General features: G+C 37.1%; 3 protein-coding genes across 4 annotated transcripts; 2 read left to right on the forward strand and 1 right to left on the reverse strand.

Annotated features, from left to right (window-relative positions):
- Window positions 1-11252: 11252 nt before the first annotated feature.
- On the forward strand, window positions 11253-15843 carry LOC147865618 (uncharacterized). Of its 2 annotated transcripts, XM_087318471.1 has the most exons (8): window positions 11253-11973; window positions 12306-12384; window positions 12649-12811; window positions 12909-13037; window positions 13396-13799; window positions 14185-15304; window positions 15440-15459; window positions 15507-15843. In XM_087318471.1, the coding sequence occupies exons 1-6, from the start codon at window positions 11555-11557 to the stop codon at window positions 15301-15303; spliced, it is 2313 nt and encodes a 770-aa protein (XP_087174597.1). In that variant the 5' UTR covers window positions 11253-11554; the 3' UTR covers window position 15304; window positions 15440-15459; window positions 15507-15843. The 2 variants fall into 2 exon arrangements, with proteins under 2 accessions (XP_087174597.1, XP_087174598.1); XM_087318472.1 differs by lacking the exons at window positions 15440-15459; window positions 15507-15843 and adding an exon at window positions 15351-15369.
- Window positions 15844-16320: 477 nt separating this feature from the next.
- LOC147865619 (pentatricopeptide repeat-containing protein At2g03380, mitochondrial-like) lies at window positions 16321-19222 on the reverse strand. Its single transcript, XM_087318473.1, has one exon. It carries the CDS (start codon window positions 19092-19094, stop codon window positions 16455-16457), a length of 2640 nt encoding a protein of 879 aa, XP_087174599.1. The 5' UTR covers window positions 19095-19222; the 3' UTR covers window positions 16321-16454.
- A 1253-nt stretch (window positions 19223-20475) lies between these two features.
- Window positions 20476-23625, forward strand: LOC147865620 (small ribosomal subunit protein uS4z-like). Its single transcript, XM_087318474.1, has 3 exons — window positions 20476-20635; window positions 22193-22574; window positions 23319-23625. The coding sequence occupies exons 1-3, from the start codon at window positions 20608-20610 to the stop codon at window positions 23494-23496; spliced, it is 588 nt and encodes a 195-aa protein (XP_087174600.1). The 5' UTR covers window positions 20476-20607; the 3' UTR covers window positions 23497-23625.
- Window positions 23626-24482: the final 857 nt, after the last annotated feature.

Genomic DNA, 24482 nt, shown 5'->3' on the forward strand with positions numbered 1-24482 from the left:
AATCTTGTTAGCCACACCCTACTCACACAACTCTTGTATGTGTATCGTACACTCTTTCAATAATAAAAGTGGTGTATATTGTTTAACCACTAAGTTCTATTAAGATAGAGAGTGAGTGCAAATACTGCCAAGCTAAGCTTATAAAGCTAGAGGCTCAAGAGTGATCGACAATCACTCTAGCCCAGTTCACTACCAATAGAGTAAACGTCTGTTCGGATCCTTTGGCCCAACAATATCAATGTGGAGGAAGAACTCTATGGATTCATAGATGTGTTTTGTTGTTGTGGACATAGAAGCTACATAGAGTCTAAATAGTACGTTTTGCTTGCAGCCTTGCACATAGGTCTCTAGGTGATGTCCATATATAAACCTGCATGTACTATGAGTGATAAAATCAACAAAGTTTGGTGTTTAGTAATTCATAAAATATTGCAAAATATTGCTTGAGAGTTTGACTAGTCCATTAAACGTGCATGTTGGTGTCTAGGTGATGTCTAGAAAATAACAAACATTCCACACATAAGAGTTGCAGAACATTCCACACATTTGAAGAAACTTCTAGAAACTAGAAACAAATCAAGATTGCAAGCACTAACAAATGGTATCTAAGTCATGGAGTCAAACTACTTGAAACAAAACAACAATTGGAGCTCACTAGAGATGGTGATGCCATAAGGAATGAAATGCACACTCTTGGAGAAATGGTCAATGACATCATAGCCCTAGGTAGATGGGAGCTTGAGTCACAATGAAATCCACTAAAATGCTCTTCAAAATCCATGTGTATGTTGCTTAAGAGATTTTTCATGAAAACTAATGTCACATGACGATAAAGAATATTGATAGCGTAGTGGACACATGGTCAATAATAATATTGATCAATGAGTCCCAAAGTCTCGGTAGTTCCAAAGTGGTCATGGAGAGGGAAATCATGACAAGGTTGCATAACTTGAAGTTGAGAAACATCATTCGAAACATACAAGAAATCACATTGAAAGATCATGCCATGACAAACCTAAAAAGCATCATAGTCTCAACATTGAAATGGAGATCCAGAGGAAGAGCTTGAACCATGACTAGAAACAATATCGTGTAAATTGCCTCCAACAAATTGCTACCATAAGGTGTTTCAAACAATGAATTTACATTTGCCATATATACTTGGATATTATATATATTCAATCTCCTCATGCATGTTTGGCATCTTTAATACCATAAACAAACAAATCCTTTCTAGCAATAAAATACATGAGTTTTATAGTTATGATGAGTTGTTTTTATTTGCATCATCCAAGTGTAACACATGCATTGGAATAATACATCCTTCCACTTGAATTACCATGTGCAATATAGAACTAATAGTCTATTGGTCCTTTCATTTAAGATCCATAACTCAATCTCTACTCAAATTCTATATAAACATTATTAATTCGCTAGCCTTCCCACTGATCATTGCGCTTAGCCCTAAGTTGGCAATAGGACAACTTCATAACATGATACACTTGTGCGGGCTACAACAACCCCAATGGTTTTTTATGCAAATGATGTTTATAAATCCATTCTTCTATAGTTGGTAAAATATATGCACAATGCATGATAACAAAAGAATGTTATATATTTCAAATAAGGAAGAATTATTGCCAATAATAAGAGATTATTTAAGAGAGGTACTATTATTCCTATATCTTTTGATGTGACATGAGATTTTATGGCAACAATGGACAAATCATGGAAAAGTACCTTTTGTTTTCTAAAGCATAAAGTGAAAACATTGTGTCAAACTTTTTATTTTAAACATTAAATGTCTACACATTTTGGACATTTACAATTATAGATCAAATGTACAAGTCTTGTGGGAAAGGTTATGAATCATGATTTATGGCCTTACAATGTAAACTATAGTCCAATGTTACCTCATGTTTTTAGTTTGAAATAACTTCTACTAACCTTTGAGTCACACTCACTCTACATTCTTGTATAAAAAGCATTTAGATTGATCACACATGTCAACACTTTACAAAAGCATTCAGTTTGGTCATGCAAGCTAGCATGTCACTAGGGGGTAGATTCATAATTATGGTCTATAGAGGTAGGTTTAGTAAGGCAGTGTCACTAATAAATTATCTTACAATACATAAAGCCTTGTTATGTGATTACAAGTACATTGTTCACATGCTCCAACCCTTGTTTTTTACTTGTGAATGCTATTACATCTTGTAAGAAACTTAGCATTATAACATTATTTGGTTGGTGGTTAAAAAAGTGTCTTGCGCAAACAACTCTAGTCTCTCTTTCCAAGTTTCCTCACCAAGCACCAATGTGCCAACTTCCTACAATTGGTTTCAATCAAAAGACCTAAGTATTGTAGGTCATTTATAGGGTCAAAGTGGCCAAAATCATATAAGTTGGAGGAAATATGATTTGCTTGATAGGTCACACAAATTATGTCAAATTAGCAATAGTTTTTCTCAAACCTTTGAGCAAGTCCATAGCAATTCTTCACTACATCATGCATGATGTGACACAAGTTATCTTTAACCATCACCATAGAATCCTCTTTGCATTATTGGAAAACCAAAGTGCTATATATTCATAAGTTTATTTTTCAACCAAGGTTGTGATTATTGTAAGTGCCACGAAGCTTTTGTATTTTCTTGGAACCATGAAGAAGGTTGTAGTAACCTATGCGCTAAATGTGGTTGAATCTTATGCATTGAAATTAGCGATATCAATCACACAAATTATGTCAAACTAGCGAAAGTCTTTCTCAAACCTTGCATAAGTCCATAGCAATTCTTCACTACATCATGCACAATGCGACAACACATCGTCTTTAATCATCACCATAGGAATCCTCTTTGCATAATTGGAAAGCCAGTGTTATATATATTCATAAGTTTGTTATTCAACTAAGGTTGTGATTTTTATAAGTGCCACAAAGCATTTGTATTTTCTTGGAACCACGAAGAGGGTTGTAGCAACCTATATAGTCAATGTGGTTGAATCTTATGCATTGAAATTAACAATATCGGCTCATTTTAGCATCTAGTCGTATCTATGTAAAGGAGGGGGCACACATACTAATTTGAGAACCAACTATGTTGATTTATTCCATATAGGTCAAGGATTCTATATCATTGAAGCCTAATTAGTGACCTTGATCATTTACACAAGTTGAATTGATTTCAACCCTTTCTTGGCTTGGAAAAAAACATTTCTAAGTTCTTCCGAAACTAATGATCATGGGGATTAAGAGTCGGTAACGGTTCAGCTTGAACCAAACCAAACCTCGAAATCGCGGTCTAACAGCTTAACGGTTTAAAAGGCTCAGCTCGGTTTGGTTCAGGTTCAAGTGTTTTTAAGTGTTCTTAAACGGCTCAGTTTGGTTTGGGGTTGAACAGTTGGTTCGGTTCGGTTAACGGTTAGAAATTGCGGTTTAAACAATTTAATGGTTTTTTACTTCTTCTTCTTTTTTTTTAATTTGTTTTTTTTTTTAACAATCTTTTCATTTTTATTATTTAAGCCTAATTCTCACATTTTAGGAAAAACTTTAAAATTTTGAAATTTTAAAATTTAAAATAATGAAAAAAATTTAAAGTTTAAATTTTGAATTTTGACTTAAGTTGAAAACCGAAACCGAATCACAAAACTGCGGTTTTAACAGTTTAACGATTTGGTTTAAACGATTTCGGTTCAAATGGTTTTGTGGTTCGGTTCAAGTTTCAAAAAATTTATACAGTTTGGCTTCAAACCAGTTCAGGTTTGACACTCTCAAACCGAACTGAACCGAACCGTTGCTGATTGTTAATGGGGATATAGCACTTCGATGTAAGCCGTCAAACACAAAGAGTTCTTGAATTCTAGGTTTCTTCACAATCTTCCTTCCAATATTGTAGACTCTTGGAACTAAGTTGGCATACTTTCATACGTCAACAAAGCTTCCAAAACACTATATCCCATGAGCCAAATAACTTGGATTTTAAATTGACAAACATAAATGTTTGTATCATTACCCAAGTCAATGTTTGTCGACCAAATTTTGGCAACACATTGTTATTCTAATCAATATTATGCAACTATAAAACATGATTATTTTATATTGTGTGCATAGTTTCTCTTTGTGATAGGAGTCATATGCCTCTACAGGATTGAATCATATCATTTTTGTATTAATCTTTTGTATAGTTTGTTTGGGCCAATCATCATAAATTGGTAATACTAAATGTAAGCCATGAATATCGATCCACTTATTCTCAACCTAAGATGGGGGGTCCATGTTACAATATTCCAACAAGTTAGATTTTGTTTCACTTTTTGAAGAATCGATGTGTACTTTTATAGTATCCTAAACTAATATGTTATAATTGTAGGACGAGGGGGATATCATATAATATCAACTCAATTCAAAACTAAGGATATATATATCCTTTTTTACTACAAAGGTAAACTTTAAATTACACACATTTTCCAACAAGTGTGTTCACCCAGGGTGTGTAGTTGAGCTTGATATCTTGACATCCACAACCCTTTCAAAGTCGATCTACATTGTGGAACATCTTGTTTTGTGTATTTAGCATACTCCATTCTAATTTACGAATTCACAATATTATCTATATATTACCTTTACAGAATGAACCCATATTGCATATCATCAACAAAGTATGTTTGATATGATTCAAGGTTACCTTTGCAATGAGTTTATATATCATTGGCATCGCAAATATCAATTGCCAATTCTAGACAAAATCACACAATTTCTTTTTGAGTGCTAATTTGACCAAGCCTTCTTCCCATGATACTTTCATATTCTACTACTTGTTTGTCAAGTATTTAAAATATACATTATGCATCTTTAAAAACATCCAATTTTCATACCTAAAGATGGTTAACCTAAACGCATAACAAATTGCAAATATATGAATCCCTTTACAAAATTGCATTTGTTTTTTGTTCCTAGTCGATGGCCCCATGTCACGATTGAAGCCTTGTATGGTGCACGATCCTCTCTCCCTCTCCCTCTCTAATTCTTTTGCAAAGAATCCTCCTGGAATGGAGTACTCGCAAACACAAGATATATCCCCCCTCTGCTATATTGGAGTTGCGTAAGAATATTTCTATTTTGGCTCACCCTTGTCAATTGGTATATGTCGGATGAGCTAAATATGATTTCCTACCCATGCTTGTCCCCAGATTTTCTAAGCATAGACATTCATAGCCTATAGTGGCCTTAACAATATTTCTCCTATATATGTATGAGTATATGATACATATATGGCCCTAGGGCACATTTCACACTTCGAAAGGCGTGGATGATAATTTTTGTGTTTCTTTTTAGGATATGTTGGAAATTTTGATCTTATAGAAAGCAATGGGTATTGAAACGCTTTTGATAGTTTAAGAATTTATAAATTCAACATCAATGAAATTATTCATACATAAATACTTCACATGCGGCTTATAATATTTTATTGAAATGGAACTTTTTATATTTAAATATCATTGAAAGTGTCAAAATGGGTTATTTTTAAAATAACAATTCAAGTTCGCAATGTTGAAAAAACAATTTTGATAATGAGGATTAGCCATTTAATGTCATCGATGCCAAAATCTACAAACTAATGCAACACATTTCATTATATTCCAATAATTGTCGCCTTTAACAGTTCAATTTAGGCTTGAGCTGAGCCGTTGCCGATTCCTAGTTCCACACTCATATTTGTGATGGCTTGTAACAAAATAATCTTATTATAAGAATTTTTAACATAACAAGCCATCACAAATATGAGTGTGGAACTAGGAATCGGCAACGGCTCAGCTCAAGCCTAAATTGAACTGTTAAACCATTTAAAAACAGTTTTGTGGTTCGATTCGGTTTAGGTTTGAGCTTTTGTAATCAATTTGATCTCAGTTTGGAATGGCTCAAACCAAACCAAACTGATTTGGGCCAAACTAGTTAAGGCTTAATCGGCTTGGCTAAAGTGGTTTAGGAATAGGTTCAATTCAAGTTTGGAAACTCCCAAATTAATTAGGGCTTAATTGGTTTGGTTTGGACAAGCCCAAACCAGTTAAGCCGAAACTGAACCGTTGTCGATTCCTATTTTGAACAATATTGCATGAACCCATTTAGAGACATAGTGAAGTCATTTAATGGTGATTGCTTTCCAAGTTGATTTGGATAAGATGTACATTCAACAAATGAGATTTCATGTTCACATGCTTACTCCCGTTAAAAACTAACTCATGAATCATATAACATTACAATTATGTCATTATGGACTTTTCTCGTTATGATTCTCTCACAAATAGCTAGTCAGATTTATCATCACACCCTAGACAGTTTATTTATGTGACTTTGTGTATGTATTTCAGCAATCAAGCATATAACCATAGATTGCCAAATCTGAACAACAAATTGAACTCCTTCACAACCTATACACCACAACATTTTGTCCCACTTTCCTACATTCATGGGTAAAGGGTATGAAGTTGATATAAATTTATTTCCTTCCATGCACTTTTTTGTTTTGGAACTACTACAAAAAACAACTAGGGGTGACTCCTTATGTGTTTGCACATCATACTCATTACACAACAAGGGGTCCACGATTTTCAAAAACTAGGTCCATCGTTATTGATTGTATTTTTTTGTGATTGTTCATGATAAATGTTGAAATGTAGAAACACAATGAGATTCTCATTGAATTTTTACTAAATCCGTGACTTCATTGCCTTTTTACTATACTCAATTCATGTACATTGATGGTGAGCTTACATAATCATACATCCTTCACGCACTTAACCCCTGACCTCCTTACTGCATGTCGTAGACTTTGACCAACATGCAATTTACGTATAATACTTATTATAACATTCTATATGTACCATTTTCACATAATAGTTATTGAAAAATCTTGCATGGAAGTTGAATGTCAAACATGATATTAGTCAAGTGGGGTGTGTTCAATAGCGTTAGATGGTGAGAATACATAGAACTAAGGTTAGTATATATAGAAAATTTCCAATCTAGTTAAATCATCTCGCTTCAACACCAATTTTCGGTCAAGGTGTTCCCACCATAGTACTTTTATTCTTCTCATACATGTTATGTTTTATTTCCTTTTTTTATTCGATATTGGATCATTTGGGCCTTGGTAGTTTGACTCGAATTGGTTTGATGACATTGGAACTTTCTTATTTATTATACCTATTTTTGTGTAGCTCGCCACCTAGTCCTAGTGCATGATCACCACTTGACTATCTAAAGTGTCATGTGAATGCAACAAGAATTAAATATTTATAATCTTACAGCCGGAATTTTATAATGGTTAATCTTGTTAGAATATTTCATATGGTTATGGCCCATGGCTTCAAGTCTCCCTAAGCAATTTATGGCATATGAATGCTAGAGACAACTTTCATTATTAAGATTTTGGTTTTATTTTTTTTCCAAAAATAAGATTTTGGTTTTAATATCCATGAAGGTTCCACTTGATTAATGAATGAAAGATGATGTAAGTTGCATTTACCTTAACCTAGGGTTTACTAAAGTTAAATAACCTACATTTGACAACTACTTATGTTTGGTTGTCATTGCACCTGCCATGCTCTATTTACAACCACGTCAAAGCATATAGCCAGTAATAAATTATTTCCCTATGTCATGGAATTTGAAATCATACATCTTTCGGTCCATTCAATACTTTACATAAATGCGTATATCTATAACACGAACTAGAATCCAAATTTGGAATGCAATAGTCATCATTATTGATCAAGTTGCTTTGATTAAAGAAGACAAGAACAAAACTTTTTTGTTTAAAAGGAGGAAACAATGACACAACATATTTCATTTCATGCTTAAATCCAAGAAGCCAATAAAATGGGTAAAGTACTCCATCTTATATTAGATTATTAGGTCCTACACTATTTAAAACAGGTTGTAATTGGGGTGAAGACAGTAAATGGCAACCAATAGACTAAATATAAAGGTTATCTAGCCTTGTACAAGTTCTAATGCAAGGTTGCCAAGTGGCCTCTCTAAGGTGCTAGGTTCCACCTTTCACCCCCTTGGAAATGAACCTAGGGACACACTCTTTTTTTTCCAAAAAAAATCTCCTTCCATTAGTTATAAAATTTTACAAATGGGACGATTATGTACAAATCCCTGTAGGGACGCGATAGTTCCATCTTATGTGGATGCCCACTGACTCAAGAAAGGGAGAGGACGACCATTGTTGATGAAGGCTATTCGTTGTCTTTCAACTCCATCAGAGCTGCCCTTGACGCCATAATATTGGCTCTTTAGAGTGGCTACAATCTCACTCCATATCTCTTGCAGTAACCTTGTTGGATGCGCGGTTTGGTTGGAGAAGACCCATCTACACCGTTGTTCCCATAGAATCCAAAGAGTTATTGGGTTGACCAAATCCAACACAGCTTGAGATTTGTCATTAAGAGGAGTTGAGCGGACATTGTCGTTGGTGAAGAAAGAAACCTCTTGTGCTTTTATCACCAAAGTCATCCCCTCCTCTTGATGCTCGTATCGGCCAATTGGGTACAAGTTCTAATGCAAGGTTGCCAAGTGGCCTCTATAAGGTGTTAGGTTCCACCTTTCACCCCCTTGGAAATGAACCTAGAGACACACTTTTTGGTTTTGTTGAGACACATAATCTAATGATGCACAAAAAAAGGTGTACTTAATTAAACTACTACTAGGGAAATTTAGAATTGATCATCATGTGTCTCGAAATCTTTAATGTTGTACAATTTTTTACGTTTTTGCTCAAGAACCACAAAACTATGGAGGAATTAGAGTGGGAAAATACCAATCTAAAGTAGCAAACAAGAAAACAAGAATGAACTTCTTTGTTTGAGTGAAATAAAGAAAAATACAAAACCATAATGAGAGAGATGTAGGGTCGTTGTTGTTGGTGCCCTTGAAATGCTGACATGTTATAGATTATTGAGGAGAATGCCACGTATAGATTCCGTATATGCCTAGTTGCCAAAGCCATTTTAGTGATTGTGTCACAAATTTGGGCATTGTTAACTGGGTTTTATTCAAGGAGCCAAAGCTTTACTGTCATTGTTGTATGTGGTAGTGTTTGACTACCTTAAGTAATTTTCTCTATGGTATAATTGGAGTACGGGAATTGTGTTCTTGTTTGACGGTCTCCCTAGTGTATAACAATAGGTTCTTAGGCTAAAAGAATAATTGATTTAATACATAGTTTCGATGATTGCTCGCTACACACATCGTCATAAAAATTGTCTTTATTTTAGATTGTCTTACAACACCATAGAGTATCTACTTCGCCATAAGTTCATCACTTGTATATTAGATACAATAAAGGTTGTTTGCATTGTCATGTTCTTTTAATACATGCATGTGCTTCTATGAGGGAAAAGATGAACCTATATTCCAACTAGGGTTGAAATCATCCTATGAGATAAATCATGATTACTAACACTATAATTTCCAACTTAAGTAGAATAAGGAAAAGCACATCACCAAATGTGGGGAGAGCAACATCAACCTATGAGATAAAATCATGATTACAAATATGGGTAAATTTAGCCTTATCCATGTTGAAGCAAAAGTAGACGCTTTAGGTTTTCTAAAATTTCGTGATAATGATCTTATTGCATGGGAGGGAATGATGTATGTGATGGTATGCGAGCATGAAGTGCATAATGAATGTGTGCGGAATGATTGGTGATATATTGGTTTGTGTAGTGAAGTGAGGCTATGACCAAGTTCATTTTGTGCTTGGGGGTATCCTCGAATGGATTGGTTGAGTAAAAAAAAGGATCTCCATGATTGAGTGCTCATATTGCCCACGTGCCTTCTATCTCAATATCCTGAATCTCTTGCTGTCATCAACCTTCCTCTATTCTCTCTACGATGACTCCTCAAATGTTGTCAATGTAGACGAGGCATATTTAAGAAGACGAAGATGCGGGATTATCGTTGCATCCTATTTGATAATATAAGGGTTGATCTCTCTTGAAACTCCAACAAGCTTTAACCAAAGGCTTACAAGTCAATCTTCTTTCTAATATGTCAAATGACAGTGAAACCCACAAAGAGGCATACTTACCCTCAATGTCTTTGCAAGTTGGACAATAGGAGATGAAGTCATCCTTGCGCTCAACCTCTTCTCTACTTTACATAACATTGCAAAGTTTTTTTGGCTTTAGGTATGTGTATGGTTTGTCTAACTTCAAATTTCAAACGGTGGGAGAAAACTTTAAGTTGGCCTATTTCTCTGTAGTACGACGAGATAAATAACTATCTATAGACCCTGGTATCTTTACGAAATTCTCGCAGCAAGGAGCTTGTAAAATGAAAACTTAACAGAGCATCTCTAGGGGAGAGAGGGTCCATTAGTGTTATTGACCTGAATATGTTGGTGTGTAGAACCAATGAAATTAATCTTGCTTGCCGCACCTTGTTCTCTGCATCAGTTTGGAGAGGAGTCGGGGGTGTAGGATGACAAATCTCATCTTCCATTCCAAATGGTGGAAGTGTTGTGGTGAGCAACGAGGTTTGTTTGTTATATATAAATATATATATACCGACTCTTGTGTTTGTGATCTATCAAACGGGGGGCAGGGTGGGGCGGGGCCCTAGAGAGGCAAAAGGAGAGAGACATAGTTAGATTAGAGATGGGTGCAACCATGAGGCCGTGTCCGATATACTGACACATGGTGGGGTGGGGCCCAGAGATCCGAAAGGTGAGAGACATAGTTGGATTAGAGATGGGTGCAAGCACGAGGCCGTGTGTGATATACTGACACATGAGGCATGTCCGAGAGACATAGTTAGCAGAGGAAGGAATAAAAAATAATGTGGGGTAGGAATCAGGATAGGTGTGTGAAAATAAGTAAGTAAGTAAGTATGTATGTATGTATGTATGCATTCAAGAGGATTTGAACCCATGCTCTAAGAAGAGCCTTTGGTTTGTTGTTGGTACATACTCTAATTAGCTTAACCAGAAAAGAAAAGCTACAGAGAGAGGCAGGCAGAGAGAAATGATGGAGGAGAGATGGGAGATAATAACTAAAGATTTGGCCAAAAAAACTGACAGAGTTTGGGAGAGTATATAGTACATAGCTGTGAGGAATTAGGGTTAGGGTTTTCCGTGCAGTTTTGAAATTTCTTCTTCTTTGGGCCTTTCTTTCTTTCTTTCTTTCTTTTTGTTTCGGGGGTGTTTCTCTCTTTTTTACCCATCTCTGTAGGAACCCTAAGTTTTGGGTTTTCCTTTTGTTTTTTTCGCCCATTTTCGAGAAGTGGGTTTCGTTTCCTGCGCTTTTTCCGCTCTTGGGTCTTTCTTCTTCTTCTTCTTCTTCTTCTTCTTCTTCCAAATCGTGTTAAAATATCAATGTTCTTTCTCTGCTCTTTTGTGAGAATTTCAAAGCACTTCCTTTTCTTCGTTTGATTTCTGTAGAAAACAGTTTCAGAAAACTTCTTCGCCAAATTCCTTCAAAAGTCTGCAAATACTTTTGTTTCCGTTTAAAAGAAAGGAAGAAAAGGAAAGTAAGTGTGGTGGCCATGGCTGAGCATGCCAATATGGTAGCCACCTATAGCCAGATCTCAAATGCTCAAGAAGCTCACAAAGGTGGAATTGTTCGGCAATCAAACGGTGATGCATATACAAGGCCGGCAAACTTACAAAATTATGGAAATGAGTCTGGTGCACCAAAGTTACAGAATCACAGAAATGCGTCTGACATTGGGCTTATTGATCCTCATGATCGAGATGATGATATATCGCACGAGGCGGATACAGATGTTGATGTGGACGAGGGTAAGTGCCTAGAGATGATCGTTCCAGTCTCAGGTTGTGGACCTGAAGGACACCCGCAATTCTACCCTCCGCCATCGGCTTCACATGATGAAGTGATAAGCGATCCAAAACTGTTCATTGAAACCTTGGAGGACTTCCTCGCTGCCCTTGGGATGACCCTAAAGTAAGTGAATGTGTAGCTATCAAACATTCTTGCAACACTTCGTTTCTTTGCATTTTGCTGCATTGTGGTTGGAAATGACGAAATGAATTCTTCTCGTAGCTTTAGTTTGTATGAACCAGTTCCTCGAATCTTCTGCATTAATGCTAGATAATGAGGATGTTTTTGTAATCTTAATTCTTGGCGAAACAGCTGTTTCTTCTGTAGGCTTGGTTCTTGCAAGTGGTATTTTTTTTTCTAATGCATCATCCCTTTTTCATATGAACTGTACGTGTATGCTGTGGTGTTTTTTGGCTTATATAACAAGGAAGAATTTTTAATTTTTTACATTTCAGGGTACCAAAGGTAGGGGGAAAAGAGATCAATTTGCATCACTTCTATTGTGAAGTTACTGCACGTGGTGGTCTTGCACAGGTAATCAAAGGAGAGCATATGCATTTTGGTCTTGAGTGACATTCAATTTCTACAAAATGAATGTGATATGTACCGTATGTTTGTATATACATATATATTTTCATACATAGATATATGTATTTATGGAGAAATTATAAATGCATGTATAGATAGATAATACACGAATACATGTACTATGTACTTACCCATATTATGTAAGTTGAAATTGGTTTTGGACGAATTAAATCATTGCTGATGCTTATTATTTTGGTTGGCCTTGTATAGGTCATTAGATTGGCTAGCTGGAAAGACCTTTGTGATGCTTTGGAAATTCCACGCTCCCTACCCAACCGATATTATGTTCTCCGCAAACATTATGCGAATATGTTGTTTCATTTTGAGCAAGTCTATTTCTTCAGATTTGAAGGACAACTTCTATCTCCTCCTGGTATGATGTACAAAAATGTAATATGACATGCGAAAAGTGTTTTTATTTGTGATTGCTTCTTTAACACGTGTGTCCAATTCAATGGTTTGTGGGGTAGGTCCATTGGCTGCACCTATTCCCCTGGACCAGCATCCAGAGCCGGGGTCTCCTTATGAGGTGCCGTCTGAGATGAGGTCCTTGTTGAAGAAGAAAAAACGGAAGCTAGATCCAATTGAAGTTTTTGGAGGTGAATATTCTTTCTATGTGCCATATCTTGGATGAAGAAAATGAAAATTGCTTTTTTCTTTTTAATGTTCCTTTTACTTAGGCAGTGCTATTATCCTTTTCCACTGGTCAAGTTTTGTAAATGAATTTCTAAACGCATTATGTTTTACAGGATAAAGTGCTCAATTGTATATGATAATCAAACCTACATTGCGAATACTTTTTACAATGAACAATCACTTTAGGTCCATCTTTTTGGATTTGAACCTGTAATCTCACCGTTAAAGCATAGTCTGTACTATGGCACCGTAATGTCTACTTTGTAATAATAATATTTCCGTACTCTGCTTTAATGTGCAATGTCTTTGTTCTTTTTGCAGTTGATCCTGCCTCATCTGTTGGCACAGTTTCCACTGGAGCTATTAATGGGAAATTTGATGAAGGTTACTTTGTGTCAGTAGTGGTCGGTACCGAAAAACTAAGTGGTTTTTTATATCACTTCGCTCCTCGCAATAAGGTCCAGCAATTTGCAAGTGTTCCTAGCTTGCTTGATGGCTTGGGAACCGGAGAGTCTCCAACAGGTTTAGAGATACAGCTATATGGGAAGAAAAGAAAAGAATATGTTCGAAGGAAGGATCTGAATGGTCCCAAAAGGACTCGGACAGGATATAACATTTATTTCAAAGAACAACGAGCACGGTTAAAAGAGCTTTACCCAGATAGTAAGGGACTTGGCAAGAAGGTTATCGATATGTGGAACAAGCTTCCCGAGAATGAGAAATCTGTAAGTATTCTTATGCTCATTACTTTTTTTGTTCTAGTAATACTTGATATTACTGGTGGGTAACCTCTACCTGGGTCACCAAATACGATAACCAAAGAAATTATTAGAAACATTCAAATAGGACTGGCCTTATGTATGCTCCTCGATATCATGTGAAATTATAGCAAGCATGTTGAGATTTCCCTAGTGCAAAAACCCAAATATCCTGGTATAGATTGGAAATAATTTGATACGATGTGATATTTCCACACTATCTAGAAAGTCTGTAGAATCTGTCCCATCTAAAAGACAGTGGAAGTGGCTCAATACAATTTTACATGTATGTTACATAGGCATACTATACTAGTATGAAGTCACTAAGTTTTTGGTTCTTGTTTTTTTGCAGTACTATAATGCTCTTGGTAATGTAGAGAAGGAAAGGTGCTTAGCAGAATACAGAGAAAAGATGAGGTTGCAAAAATTGCAAGGCAATGAGAAAGCAGATGGTAACGGAGGAGGCAATGCACCATATGTAGCTGAGGCCAATGGTGGTGCTTATTATGTTAGTCATGATTATCATGTATCCTTAGATGTGGAAAACGAGGTCCATGCTACTGCTCCAAACGCATTAGAAGTATCAGATCAACAAGCTTATCATGGTTATCATGCACATGAACCACAACCTGAGACAAATCATTCAGTCACCGAGCAAACTTATGAAGTGCAAGATGATGAAGGTTATTATCCCCACGGGCCTGTCTCTGAGCAAGAGTATGAGGAAGAAGAAGAGGAGGAGAATAACGAGGCAGAGGAAGCATATGAACCGGACGATGATGATACAATATACCGAAGTGCGGATAAGATCTTAGAAGAGCAAGAAGATGCAAATGAAGAATCAGATCACGATATTACACATGAAGAGGGTTGTCATGGAGATGCTGCAAATGAAGCTATGACACAGGAACCTAACGCACTCCATGACTCTCTAATTGCAAAACATGCATACTATGGTCACGGTCATACGCACCCATATCTATCACAAGGAGATGGAGCTCGCATAGAACAATCACCTTATCGGGTTCAAGATAATGGGCAAGTTATGTATCCTCAGAATGGGCGACCAGATATACCATCGGTTGATAATGGCATGTCACAACAAAACCTTGGGTATGGATATATGCACACTGTGGCACCCTTACATATACAAAACCAAGATATGGTAGCAAGCATTCAAACACATCCAGAGCAACGAGCATACCAACCTGAAATGTATTCTTATCCTATCCCAATGCCACATGGACAGATGTATGGGCACCCATCGTTGCCACCTCATGCATATCCTCTACGTTTTCCACAACCATCCTATCCTGTGCAATGGAACGATCCACAAGCTTTTATGCATGGGCATCATGGGCTCAGACCACATTTACATCGACCATCAGCCATCACTCCAGAGGTTCGGCCATCATTGCAATCATATCAAGCCCAACAAGATCATAGTCATGGACATATGTATGGTGCCTAAGGTAGGAGTCAAATGCACTCTTTTACCACATGTATTCAGTGCCTAAGGTAGGAGTCGAATGCTTGATATCATTGCAATCATATCAAGCCCAACAAGATCATAGTCATGGACATATGTATGGTGCCTAAGGTAGGAGTCAAATGCACTCTTTTACCACATGTATTCAGTGCCTAAGGTAGGAGTCGAATGCAGTCTTTCACTACCATGTATTCTTAGTCATACCTCCAAATGCTTACTTTTTTCCAACCCTATTTTTGATGACCATCCATTTGAGGAGCAGTTGCATTTTCCAACTCATCTCTTTACCCCTTCTCACAAATCTCTCCCCCAACCACTCCTTGCCTCTCTCTGTGAGTACAATTCTTGTACATGGGGTGAGTTCTTGTAAAATTAGTACTGCTGTACATAGGTTGCTTGCCCTAAATTGAATACATCGCTTTTAATGATGGAAATGTTGGGTTTAAAACTTCAAAAGATGCAGAAGTAATGATCATGTTGACATTTGAGAATTTCAACGTATAGTGTGCAGATTCAAGTCTACCCCCAATGCTTGTGTTAGGTTGGCGGCACAAGCTACATGCTTCCTACATTAGATCAAACTTTCTTTGTCAGAAGTGTTTTTAGCTGCTTCTCAAAAACAGTAAGATTACATTGATGTTCTTTTAAGAAGTATAGTACAATAGTCATTGTAGATGTTTTGTTGGCGAAAAACATGATTTGATGCATACTGCAGTCATGCTCTTGAGACCACAAGAGGATTTGAATGAACCCTCTATAAATTAAAGAGGATTGCCAAGAACATGGCGAGAAAAAAGAGAGGCCTTAAGGTTTACTAAGATGCCAATGTGATCCATGAGACAATCTCTTGAGTTGAAATGAAATGAGCTGTTATACATGAAAGAAATTGCTAGTAGGTTCCAAGTACAAGGGGCCTAAAGATAGGTGCTAGTATGTTCCAAGTACAAGGTTCCAACCTTAATAATAGTTCTTAATCGTTCATGGGTGATAATGTTCTTGTAGTATCAATATTGAGTAAATATTACTTGTTTATGTATGAGTAAACGTTGCATGTATTGGAACAAACAAGTGATACATGATGTACCATGTAATGTAGTCCATTTCCAAAAGCCCGTTTACCCACCTCTACACCACTAAGCATCTGCATAGATGTTACACATGCAAGCATAGATAGAAGGATCTTTCTTGTCCAAACACAAAGCATGCTCAAAAGCTTTTCTGCCAAGGTCCACATTACCACACTTTTGACAAGCATCCATTAGAATGTACCATAAGATAGGATCAGGAGAAACTGACATTTCCTCAATGATAGTGATAGCCCTTTCCAAAAGGCCAGCTCGACATATAAGGTCCACCATACAACTATAGTGTTCGAGTGTTGGATCAATGTCATAGATTTCTATCATGGCCTTAAAGTATAACTCGCCATTATCCACTTGACCTCCTCCATGATTGCATGCGCTTAAAATCGTAACAAATGTAGCTTCATCAGGAATTTTACCTTCTTCTCTCATCTTCTCGAGCATATAGAAGACGTATTCAGTTTCTCCTCGCTCAACATATCCCCCAATAAGTACGGTCCATGATAAAGTGGTTTGAAGAGGAAGCATGTCAAACACTTCTTGCGCTTTTCCAATGCGAAAACATTTTACATACATCTCAATCAATGAATTACCAAGAACAAGATCTTTCTCCAACAACCCATATCTTGCTATCTCGGAGTGTGTTGCAATACCCTTATGAATGGCTCCAATGTTGCCACAAGCTTTTAATATACAAGCAAATGTGATGGCATCTGGAAAAACACCATCAATTTGCATACGTTCATAACAACTCAACGCTTCCTCGGCATGTTCTGCCTTAGCATAACCTGAAATTAATGTAGTCCATGAGACGACATCTTTTATAGAAAGTTCATTGAATACTTCTTGGGCTTTCTGAAGCAAGCCACATTTCGCACACATGTCTATCAATGCATTGCCAATGACAAGGTCCCCTCGGAACAACCCTTTCTTTGTTATCTCATCATGTATATTTCTCCCTTCATTCATAGCTTCAGCACTACCACATGCTTTCAAGATGGAAGTAAGAGTGGTAGAATCAGGAGAAAGGCCTTCGAGTTGCATACATTTAAGACAGTCAACAGCTTCTCTTGCCTTCTTGTGCAAAGCATAACCTGTGAATAGCGCATTCCATGAACCTATATCTCTAACACAAAGTTTTTCGTGGAAGTGCAGAGCTTCTGAAAACAAGCCACACTTGGCATACATATTGATGAGTGCATTTCCGAGAGCAAGGTCATTATCTGATGACCCTTTCCTGTTCATTTCCGAATATATTTCTCCACCCATGATCGAATCTTGTAGAATACCACATGCTTTCAAGCAACAAACATACGTAATTGAATTTGGACACACTCCTTCAGGCTGCATTTGCCTATAGAGGTTCAGTGCTTCCTTAGCATGCCCATGATTAGTGTAGCCTAAAGCCAGTACTGTCCAAGAAACCACATTTCTAATGAGAAGGTTATCAAAAACTTCTTGAGCTTTTGTGAAGAACCCACATTTTGCATACATATCTACTAAAGCATTGCCAATAACATCCCCTTGTTCCAAGGGTCCAACTCTGGCATGAATTTCTATAGCTTTACCCATGGTCCTAGCACATCGACAAGCTTTTAGACAGCATGTAAACGTGATGATATCAGGAAGAATTCCCTCTTGCTGCATCTGATGGAAGCAATAGTGTGTTTCCTCAACAATCTCCTTTTGACCATATCCAGAAATTAATGCATTCCATGAGATCAAATCTCGAGCTGGAATCCTGCGAAATACTTCTCGAGCTTCCACAAGCCATCCACTCTCAGCATATATGTCAATGAGTGTGTTTCCCACAGTAAGGTCTTTCTCAAGCAACCCATTAAATGCAATTAACGAATGCAATTTGCTTCTTATGCTTTCCACTCTGGTGCTATAACCACAAGCTTTCAAACTGCAAAGATAGGCAACTGAATCCAGACAAATCCCTTCTGCTTGCATCTGTTCAAAATACTGCAGGGCTTTCTCTCCATACCTTTGTCTGGTATATCCCATGATCAAAGACGTCCAAGAAACTTTGTCTCTAATTGGAAGCTTCTCGAACAAATTCACAGCATTTGTGAATGAGCCACATTTAGCATACATATCCACTAATGCATTACCGATGAAGACCTCTCCTTCAAGATATCCTTTCTTCTCAATATCAATGTGTATTTCTCGCCCTTTTTCTATCGCTTTGGTGGAGCTACACACTTTCAAAACGCAAATAAAAGTGGCAACATTTGGAGATACACCTTCCAATTGCATATATTCAAAGAATTTCATTGCATCTTCAGTATACATAGCATCTATACCAGTTATTAAAGCAGTCCAAGAGACCACATCCCTCACAGGAAGTGTTTCGAACACTTCTTGTGCTTTTGCAAACAAGCCACATTTTGAATACATATGAACTAAAGTGTTACCAAGAAACGAATTTGATTCCTCAAGGAGACCATTGTTAACAACATCAACATGCAAACTATGCCCTCGATCGACATCTTTTAGCTCTCCACAAGCTTTCATCAAAGCCACAAAAGTGGCTACATACGTACGCATAGAGGGGTGATTTTTTCGCATTTCCCCATAAGTAAGGAGAGCTTTTTGAGGCTCTTTGGATCGAGCAAAGCATAGAATAAGAGAATTCCAAGAGCTCTCGGTGCGAAAAGGCCCTGAGATTCCTCGAGCGATGCACATGTTTTCCAGGTCCACTGTTTTTCTTTCCTTTCTGCTCTTGGATGGTATCTTTCCTCCCCCATTCCTTCTCTTTCCAAAGCAATCTTGGTCTGGTGTCTTGATTCTTCTTCTACTGCTAGTACTACTGATTTTCTCTGATTCCTCTGTTCCTTTGTAAGGGAGTTTTGTATTTTTACCAGAAAACGATTATCAAAGTACCCCTGCATAAACTTTTGGATATTTACCAAAGTAGCCCCTCCAATTTCAACAATTTCCAACATACCCCTCTAATACAAATTGGGTTGTATCCTTAGATGCCTCACGAGGTAGGTAGGGGTATATTTTGGTGTGTCGCTCTGTTCTTGTAACAAAAACCCGTTGTTTCATGCATGGAAGTTTAACCTCAGCCGATTAGTTCAGAATATTTTCATGATCACTATTGGACATCAATCATCCCTTAATTGTCTTTAGACTGATTAGTTAAGAATGTTTCTCAACACTCGTGGGCTTTGTCCGAAAGAGGTCTTTCTTTTTATCCTAGGCGCTCTTTCATTTCTGTGCAACCTTGGAAGCCAATGATCGATCTCCCTTTGTCCCTGTATTTTATCTTATCACCTTGTTATGAGAGACCACAATTTGAATTATATATCCAAATTGCTTCCATAATCAAGATAAAAAGTGAAGGTACTCACAATGCATGTGCATGTCTATTAGGTATGCATGACACAAGATGTAGATGGACACGTGTAATTGGCTCATACAACTTAATATAATTAATTAGTAGACAAAATGCATGGAAGTCAATGCTAATTCTTGTGGCTACTTTCGAAATATGCTTCAGAACAAGCATCTTGATTTACTAGTGAATCTTCATGTTTCTCATGAACTTCGAGGACATTCCCACTAGATAGGCTTAGTCTTGTATTATGCTTTGTTGATACTAGAAGCCTCCCAACTAGGACAAGCAATTTGTCCACTTTCTCTCAAGCACTAGTACTAGAGATGTAATACCATAAGTGCACATGCAAAGTAGTAGATAGACTGTTGCCCAAAGAAGCATTATAAAACATTTGAACCCGCCATCATTTGCAGATGAAAATTTATGGAATGGGGATGCCTAGGGTTCGAGCAGTGTTGGAAAGGATACATCGATATCTATTCGATCACTCATAGAAAGAGCATGCACAAGCACTGAGAGAGGATTACGATATTTGTTTGGCCAACGTGGAAGAAGGATACATATGATCGATCGAAGTGCAATGTAATGCCGGTCTTCGGTGAGCGTGGGGTAGGTCAGGTCAGGTCAGGACACCACGATACGAGCAAATGGTTTCATGATTCATCATTCACATCATCAACATGTATGTACATGTGTCCAACCAAAGACGCCCAAAGGTGGGAACAAGTGTGAAACCAAACTCTGATACAAAAAAATTAGGGTTTCGAAACTCTCCTCACAGGCGGACAATCCCCTTCCTACCTCTCTGTGTCCAACAGGTGAAGCCGCAGAAGGAGAGCCGATTGACAGGCAGCTATGGTGCACGTGAGCTTCTACCGCAACTGTAAGTCTTCCGTGGGTTCATTATTCAAGAATACGTTGTATTAATCCTCATCAATTTCCTTTATTTTCCATACTCAAGCTTAATTGTATTGTATCTCTATCCATGTCTGTATTTCGATTTCTTTCATCAGAATGCATTGCAACTCATCTTCGTCTAGATCTTCGTTTTCTTTTGCTAAAGCTTGTTTGTTTCGCATCTCTCTCTGGTTTCTTTCACCAAAATCCATTGGAGTTTTCTTCATCAAGATCTCTCTTTTTCTGTTCAAGGTTTCTCGATTTGACTCTTCAGGTTTCATTGCAATTCATCTTCATCAAGACCATAGTTTTTTCTTATTCAGCTTATTTGCTTTGAATATTATTTTCTTATTCTCTCTGCATTTGGTGATTAGTACCGTTACGCTCCATACATGCTGGCATTGTTTTCCTGCTTCAAAGTTTGGAATTTTGTTACATCACTTTCTCTTCTCTGATTCTCTCATTATTCAATATCGTGGCGGAGGTCTTACACTGCTTGAAATACTTTCTTGTTGGATTTTCATCTCTTATTCACTCACTCAATATTCAGCTAAATATCCTGTAAATAACATATATATTTTAGTCGAAATGAGACTGATGCAGATTCACTGTTTGATTCATGAATATCTTATGTATGGTTAACGGACTGATTTTGGCACACTCTTAACCCTGATTCTCATCTGTTTGAAGCTGAAGGGGATTTTATGTAAACAGAATTGTGAAGATTTGACGGCTTTAGGAGTAATTCTTCAGGACTCTGCTGCAGTTTTCATCTCTGATTGCCTTGTAAATAGTCATATGTTATAACTGAAATAGAAAGATCTTTGAAGAAATGATTGATTTTGTTGCACATTTTTCGATTATAAATCTTGTCCTTCAGCTGGTTTCCTGGTAAATGGTGTAGGTTTGAGCTGAAGGATTGATTTTGTGCAGTTTCATTTATGATTCTTTTAATGTATGTGGCTCCCTCATAGATGACATATTGTCTGAGCGGAAGCAAACTCCATTCTAACAGTCACAAGGATCTAGTTCGGTTCGTAAATCTGTTATGTAGTCTCGAGCAGTAGTTCTCATACATCATCTTATTCCCTTATAATTGACAGAAGTTTGAGCTGAAATTTTGACTCCATAAAAACGTAGTCATAATGTTCTTGTACTGGTATAGGACCATGTCTGTTGCTATTTGCATCCTTGGTATATGTGGCTTCATATAAATTGGTTTAAATGTTTCATATTTCTTTTGCATTTTTTGTGTAGTGCTTTGCATCACTCTTCTAGAGTTCCCTTGTTATTAGTCTACAGTTAAGCTGAAATGTCATTGTTTCACGTGATTCTGATGTTAGTTATTCATGGGGACCTTATATTTTCTTGCTTTGCTAAAGAACTGATGTTATTGTATCTCCAATTTATTGTTCTCAATCTCATGCCAATTAGTTATAAATGACATCGATCTAAAGTGGAAATCACAAATGTTGGTTCTTTGTCTGTTGCTATTTTGGGTCTTTCTTTGCTATTTAAGAACCTAGAAGCTGGTTCCTTGCAGATGGGAAGACATTCAAGAAGCCACGAAGGCCATATGAGAAGGAAAGGCTGGATGCCGAGCTAAAGCTCGTTGGAGAGTATGGGCTTCGCAACAAGCGTGAGCTCTGGAGGGTTCAATATGCACTCAGCCGAATCCGGAACAATGCAAGGATGCTTCTTACACTTGATGAGAAGAATTCAAGGCGTATCTTTGAAGGGGAAGCTCTCCTCCGGCGGATGTTTCGATATGGTCTTCTTGAAGAGAGCCAGAACAAACTCGATTATGTCTTGGCTTTGACTGTGGAGAATTTCCTGGAGCGCCGTCTCCAGACCTTAGTCTTTAAGTCGGGCATGGCTAAATCTATTCATCATGCGCGAGTTCTCATCAAACAACGACATATCAGGTGATTGCTAACACTTTCTCTCTTCGAGTCCTAATTGTTGATAAGGTGAGTGTTATTCTCTCAGATTGCTGCTCGTTTTTTGGCTCTCTATTTACTCTTTAGTTTTCTTTAAATCTGTACTCCTTATTTCTCCATTTCTATTTACTCTTAGTTATCAGTGTTCTATTTTCTCCTTCGTTATCATAATTCAATAATATATGTTTCACTAACCTATAAAAATACTGATTTCGTATTGTTCTGTGTTCTGATGTAAACCATAATTTGTTTCTAGTGATGAATGATTTACTTACTCCCTCCTTCGGTTTTGGTGTTGTATGTACTCAGTTTTAAATTATGAGGCACATATGCCATAGTCTAAGGCAGGTTGGATTTGAGGAGAAACAAACACTACTTTTGTTTTTGGGGATTGGCATAAACAAGCTCTCTATTTCGACTTATCAGAAACAGATTACTCTAGTATGCTGTGACATCATATCCATCTATTCTAGGACATTTTTATGTCTGGTTGCTAATGAATGCTGATAAACGATGTGTGTTGTACCTTGTTTCTTTATTGATGTCCTGTATTCACAAACACAAAAAATGATCCATGTAGTTTTTGTTGCCCTATTGACTTCTAGTTTAGGCTGCGTGGTTATTGGTGTTCTATTTGCTCGCAGTTTATGGGTCTCTATGTACTCCTAGGTTTTAGTGAGTTCTATACTTGCTCATCCAGTGATGTGGTTGTGAATCATGGTTTCCCAGGGTTGGAAAACAAGTTGTGAATGTCGCCTCATTCTTGGTCAGAGTTGATTCACAGAAGCACATTGATTTCGCTCTGTCAAGCCCCTTCGGTGGTGGTCGACCTGGACGTGTGAAGAGACGGAACCTTAAGGCAGCATCCAAGAAGGCATCTGGTGGTGATGATGAAGAAGAGGAATAAATAGGTTGTATGAGTTTTCTGTCATTAGGAATTCTTGCAATTTTGTACTGATTTATAGGAGAAAGTTGAGTTCCCTTTTTACATTTTTAAGTTCTCATACTAATGTGACGCTAAGGTCTTTTTCATTAATGTTGCTTCTTTATCATTTATTTATTGTTGGGTGGTGGGATGTTACCTGTTGTCTCTGAAAGTGAGGAATTTCTAGATGTGCATCTAGCTTCTGCAAATCCTTTTTACATTGAAATCTCTTGTTTTCAATCTTATGACATGGCTTGACAATATGCCGTAGCCATTGCAGAAGGATAAGCATCTGTGATATAAAATGAGGATGCCAAGTATTTTTTATGGCGAGAAGTCTTTTTGTAGTGATGTGAACAGAGACATTGACAAGCAAATACATTCTGTCATTTTACCTTTTTTAAAGTTTACTTGTTTGGAGTGTCCAAAATCTGATGTTTTAGGCAAAGTTATACTGTCAATGATACTTTGTGGTGCCTTTTTCTTGTGTTTTTGGTGCCAAAATAGTATTCATCAAGACCTATTTCTTTTCTTGTCTTTGTCTTGTGGCCCCTTTATGGTCGCAATAGTATTATATATACATTATTGGAATATTAAGCCAGTTTTAAGTGTGACTATCCTTTGAGACAGGTGGTAAAAAACATGTGAAATTGCAATGTCCATGATCAAGACCACCTCTGCAATATTTATTGTTCTTGCCTTTAACATGCTCCAGAGAGAAGTTTGTCCATATGTATCCTTGTTGCACTTGAAAACGTTGTATATCGGTATGAGGGGCCATCAATTTGTGGGTGATACGATTGATAGTAATTTAAGTTAGGGGCATTTCTAAAGTGCTTTCAAATATAGGTGTTCATTACGCTATTGATTAATGATAATAACCTAACAGCACCTCCTGGTAAAGGCAATGCAATATAATAGATAATTATTGGGATGTCTTTTGAATGGAAGATTGAGGCATTTGAATG

This window comes from Azolla caroliniana, unplaced genomic scaffold (assembly GCF_043228905.1).
Source record: "Azolla caroliniana isolate FFs.n. ecotype wild unplaced genomic scaffold, voAzoCaro1.0.p SCAF_4, whole genome shotgun sequence".
Lineage (NCBI taxonomy): Eukaryota > Viridiplantae > Streptophyta > Polypodiopsida > Salviniales > Salviniaceae > Azolla > Azolla caroliniana.

Excerpts from the sequence above, each read along its gene's own strand:
- LOC147865618 (XM_087318471.1), top strand. The coding sequence starts at position 11,555 with ATGGCTGAGCATGCCAATATGGTAGCCACCTATAGCCAGATCTCAAAT. Across the intron at positions 12,385-12,648 it reads CACGTGGTGGTCTTGCACAG|GTCATTAGATTGGCTAGCTG; the intron begins GTAATCAAAGGA and ends GGCCTTGTATAG. Across the intron at positions 12,812-12,908 it reads ACAACTTCTATCTCCTCCTG|GTCCATTGGCTGCACCTATT; the intron begins GTATGATGTACA and ends TTTGTGGGGTAG.
- LOC147865619 (XM_087318473.1), bottom strand. The coding sequence starts at position 19,094 with ATGTGCATCGCTCGAGGAATCTCAGGGCCTTTTCGCACCGAGAGCTCT.
- LOC147865620 (XM_087318474.1), top strand. The coding sequence starts at position 20,608 with ATGGTGCACGTGAGCTTCTACCGCAACT. Across the intron at positions 20,636-22,192 it reads CGTGAGCTTCTACCGCAACT|ATGGGAAGACATTCAAGAAG; the intron begins GTAAGTCTTCCG and ends GGTTCCTTGCAG. Across the intron at positions 22,575-23,318 it reads ATCAAACAACGACATATCAG|GGTTGGAAAACAAGTTGTGA; the intron begins GTGATTGCTAAC and ends ATGGTTTCCCAG.